The sequence below is a fragment of the Lactuca virosa genome, chromosome 9 (assembly GCF_052849685.1).
Source record: "Lactuca virosa cultivar CGN04683 chromosome 9, Lactuca_virosa_CGN04683_v6, whole genome shotgun sequence".
Lineage (NCBI taxonomy): Eukaryota > Viridiplantae > Streptophyta > Magnoliopsida > Asterales > Asteraceae > Lactuca > Lactuca virosa.
The window spans coordinates 282,538,198-282,542,796 of NC_136434.1; the positions used below are offsets into that span (position 1 = coordinate 282,538,198).

General features: G+C 31.3%; 1 protein-coding gene across 1 annotated transcript; it reads left to right on the plus strand.

Annotated features, from left to right (window-relative positions):
- Positions 1 to 748: 748 nt before the first annotated feature.
- LOC145135649 (phosphoglucan phosphatase DSP4, amyloplastic-like) lies at positions 749 to 4,386 on the plus strand. Its single transcript, XM_079069898.1, has 14 exons — positions 749 to 880; positions 962 to 1,034; positions 1,137 to 1,199; positions 1,439 to 1,541; positions 1,692 to 1,768; positions 1,845 to 1,921; positions 2,062 to 2,142; positions 2,753 to 2,885; positions 2,961 to 3,020; positions 3,109 to 3,165; positions 3,280 to 3,375; positions 3,501 to 3,560; positions 3,820 to 3,927; positions 4,048 to 4,386. The coding sequence occupies exons 1-14, from the start codon at positions 855 to 857 to the stop codon at positions 4,177 to 4,179; spliced, it is 1,146 nt and encodes a 381-aa protein (XP_078926024.1). The 5' UTR covers positions 749 to 854; the 3' UTR covers positions 4,180 to 4,386.
- The last annotated feature ends 213 nt before the right edge of the window (positions 4,387 to 4,599 follow it).

A 4,599-nucleotide genomic window follows, 5' to 3' on the forward strand; every position in this document is an offset into this window, starting at 1 on the left:
TAGGTTTCATATGAAACCTACGGTGTACAAGTGCCCAATGCACTGTTTGTGCAGTGTCGACTTGTACACCGTAGGTTTCATATGAAACCGTACGGACGTTAATTTTTTTTTGTTTTTTTTTTTAAAATGGTATCAATAGAATAGGAATTGGATGTATTTTGTTGTGGTATAATTTTTTTTTTATAAAAAAAAGGGAAACCGTAGCTTTTTTTGCGAAAACCGTAGCCTACGGTTTGAGAAACCGTAGGTTTTAAAAAACCTACGGTTTTGAACGTCAAAAATGAAAAAAAAGAATTTATACAAAACGCGAAACGGTAGACGAAATGGCGAAACAGTAGGCGAATCTCGAAACCTACGGTTTCGTGGGCTATTTTTGGCTAAAAATTGATAATTACCCCCTTAATTTGGCTAGATTAGTAATTACCCCTAAAAATAAATCAAATGATTAGGCCAGATAATAAAAAGGATAGACTATTAAGGTTGGGTGGCAAAATAATAAACCTAATGATATAGGCTAGTGTTGTAGATTGGTCTGTCCAAAGTAGGACCATTTTTATCTTTTTATTATTTAATGAGACGGAGTATGATCACCGCTGAACGATTAAACATGGTAGCACGTGATCACCTCTTGGAAATAACCCCAGTGACACGTGGCATATTCTACGATAAAGGTAAACAGGGAATGGCATTTTAGAGAATCTTGGTAAAGGCAAACCCTTTTTTTAACCAAACCGATGTGTATAAACAATCCCCATAAAAAAATCTAACTTCCCCCTCTCTCTCTCTCACTTTCCAGTCTCCACGACTCAACTTCTCAGATTTGTTCTGTTTCTTCCACTTTACACACCTCCAACATGAATTGCCTTCAAAATCTCCCAAGGTTTGTTCGATTTTCACTAATTATCAGTGCTAATTCGTCGAATAATTACTACAAATCTGTTTACATTTTGAGTTTTTTCAGATTGTTCTCAGTTATGTCGTTACAAAGCTTCGGAATTCAATCTGCAATTCATCCGTGTTTTGTTAATACCATGGTAATTAAACTCCATTTCCATTTCCACTTCAGATTATATGTGTTAACGTACGTTTGTCACTATCGATTAATTTTTTGCGTGATTGTAATTTTATATGTTTAGACAAATCAATATGAAAAGCGTTTGATGAATGCTACTTGTCTCCGTCGAAGTTGTTTAGTTAAGGTAAACTTCATTTTAGTTTCTGAAGTTGAACTTGTTCATCGATTTTTATTAATTTTCTTCAGTGTCGTAAGTAGAAGTGTGTATGATTTGGAAGAAAATAAAATTAGTGTAAGAGACACTTAAGATAGAAAATGATCAAATTATAATTTTCACAAAGCATGTGGATCCTTTTGTGTCAAGACTTTAGTGTCATTAAGTATACTTTGATATAAACAATTCATTTGCATCTGATTCTTTAGGTAACACCTAGCTCAAGTACATCTATCGACATGGAAGGTGCTAAAGAGAGTGAGGAAAAATCTGATGTTTATAGTAATAACATGACTGAAGCCATGGGTGCTGGTTAGTTCCTTCATAATTCTAATGTTAGTATTTAGTAATGTGTACTTTTAATAATCTTTTAAAAGCTTTAATGGAGAACCATATTTATATTTTAAGTTATCATCAAATAGAGTTTTAACAAACAATTTGTTGCTAATGAATTGTTTTCAGTCTTGACATATAGACATGAGCTAGGAATGAACTACGACTTCATTACTCAAGATTTAATCGTTGGGTCATGTCTTCAGGTGATTTTCCTTTATCCAAAATATGATAAATCATGCATTATAAAATGACTTCTGACTTATTTTATTAATATCATAGACTCCTGAAGATGTTGACAAGCTTAGAAGTATTGGAGTGAAAACTATTTATTGTTTGCAACAAGATTCAGATCTTGAGTATCCGAAACAAATTTAAAATACAAAACTATCTCTTTACATCAATTTATAAAGTTTACATAGACACATGATGGTTTCTTTTTCTTCTCAAAGATTACCCTTTAGAGAGGGACATTATTTCCCTTTACTTGTTTTTTTAGATATTTTAGTGTGGACATCGGTGCTATTCGCGAATATGCATCCACTTTTAATGACATTCAACACTTGCGTGCAGAAATAAGGTTGAGTATGATTTGTCCAATTGTGCTTATTTCTATAGTCTTCTTTTTAACCTTTTCATTTAAAGTTCATATTTTGGTCAAGAGTTAGGATGGTTTTTGGTTGTGAAAAATTGTTTTCATTTTACAAGAAAATATTTTTCAGAAAACAGAGTTGAGTTTTCATTTTTCACTTTTTAATGAAATTTTAGAAAACAAGTGTCGGCGGAGTTTTCATTTTCTTTTTTAGAAATTTAGAAAACTTTGAAAAACCGTAAAAATCATTTTTCTAATTTGCATACAATTTAGAAAACAGAAAATCTTCATTTTCTTGGAAATTTTTTGATAACTGAATCAACCAAACTCTTTTTCAAAATTTTCATTTTCATTTGAAATTTTTTATGAAAAACTGGAAAACTTTTCACGATCAAACCCACCCTTAATATTGCAAAATATTAAAAACAAGAGCCTACTTTTATCATTTTTTTTATTTAAACACTAAAGTATTTCCTATACTGATTAAACCATTAAACTATCATTAACCTTCTAAAAAGAATCATTTTATATACGGTTTTGATATTAGTATAAAATACATAAAAACACAACGTATGTAACTACTTAGTTAATGGAGCAGGGACTTTGATGCATTTGATATGCGGTTGAGGCTTCCATATGTTGTGAGCAAATTGCACAAAGCCATCAATAGAAATGGGGGAATAACTTATATACATTGCACCGCTGGCCTTGGAAGAGCTCCTGCAACCGCGGTATGCCTAAAGTCTTAACTTATCAGTGACAGTGACAGTAACAGTGACAATAATTATGGTTTCTATGGATTACAGTTGGCATACATGTTTTGGGTTCAAGGTTATAAGCTAAATGATGCTGTTACTTTTCTACTGGTAAATTTATTTATCATCAACATTAAAATCATGTAATTAACTTGTAACAATAATAGTAACAGTAACTCCTGATTTTATTTCTATGCAGAGTAAGCGATCATGTTTTCCCAAAGTGGATGCTATAAAAAGTGCGACAGCTGACATCGTGAGTCATTATTGGTTATAATTTATAAACCCACAAATTATATGAAATATTTACATGTGAATTTACTGTTGGATAATGGTAAATTGTTTGCTCATGAATTCATCTTTTTTACAGCTTACTGGCCTAAAAAAGAAACCTGTCACGTTGACATGGAAGGGTGATAAATCTTCTACAGTGGAAATATCTGGACTCGATATTGGGTGGGGTCAGGTTAGATTTTCAGAATATACATCTGTAAATATAATATAGTAAAGTTATATTTTTAAATTTAATTTTTTTAGAATCAGAAGAAGTCCATCTTAATATATTATTAATGTCCTTTGTTTTTATTACAGAAAATTCCACTGGAATATAACGAGAAGGAAGGCTCATGGATTCTCCATAAAGATCTACCAGTAATCATCTCCTTTGTTATATAATCTATAGACTAAAATACATAAATTTCAAAATGGTCCCTATGGTTTACAAAAAGTATCAAGTTTAGTCCCCAAGTATTTTTTGACATGAATGGTCCCTGTTTCAATTTCTTACATGTTTGGTCCATGTGGTTCCAGTTTGTTTCATGTGTAAAATTACTAAATTACCCCTTGTTAGATAAGTTTTTTCGTTGAATAATATTTTACAAACCTGAGGGATCATTTATGTAAAAAACAGGAAGGGCGTTATGAGTACAAGTATATTGTGGATGGTGAATGGCTAACCAATGAACATGAACTTGTTACTCCTGCCAACAAGGATGGCCACGTCAACAACTATATCCAGGTATGATTTTGCTTCTATTTCATTAATTATGCCATTATCTTCCAAAAAAAAAATTATTATTAATAAATGATATCACTTAATAGAAAAAAAAAAAAAACACTGAAACCCTAAATGATGTAGGTAAGTGATAATGACCCAAAGAGCGTAAGCAGTGAATTGTGGGGGAGATTGGCTTCTGATGATTTTGATCTATCCACGGATGAGAGAGAGATCATAAGGCAGTTCCTGGACACGTGTCCAGATGACGTGTAATACTGAAGTCATAGATACCAATGTCATATAGAATTGACTAGGGTACAAATATGATGGTTAACGTACAAGTTGTAGTTGCACTTGGTTAAGGCCAATTTGGTCATTTAGGAATACTAGGTACTCTAATAAACTGTTGTGACTAACAATATAGAAATGTCATATAATATTCAGTAAATGGTATAGTGGTTGTTATTGTATCGGCTTAAATATATGTTTTGAGTATAACTTTACAAAAAGGTTAAAAGGCAAGAAAATGGAAAGTATTTTTAATTATTCGTCTATTATAGCATCTTATTTTATTTTCTTTTATAAAAACATTGTATTTTTTTTGGTATATTACTAACACATTGTATTTTGAAAATTCACTCATGTTATAAAATTATACATCAAGTGATTTTTTCTTAGGATATTAATATAGGT

What these genes read in the sequence shown, in the direction of transcription:
- LOC145135649 (XM_079069898.1), top strand. Translation starts at nt 855, where the DNA reads ATGAATTGCCTTCAAAATCTCCCAAG. An exon ending in CACTTGCGTGCAGAAATAAG is followed by an intron (nt 2,143 to 2,752) that starts GTTGAGTATGAT and finishes TTAATGGAGCAG; the next exon opens with GGACTTTGATGCATTTGATA. An exon ending in AAAGTGCGACAGCTGACATC is followed by an intron (nt 3,166 to 3,279) that starts GTGAGTCATTAT and finishes TCTTTTTTACAG; the next exon opens with CTTACTGGCCTAAAAAAGAA.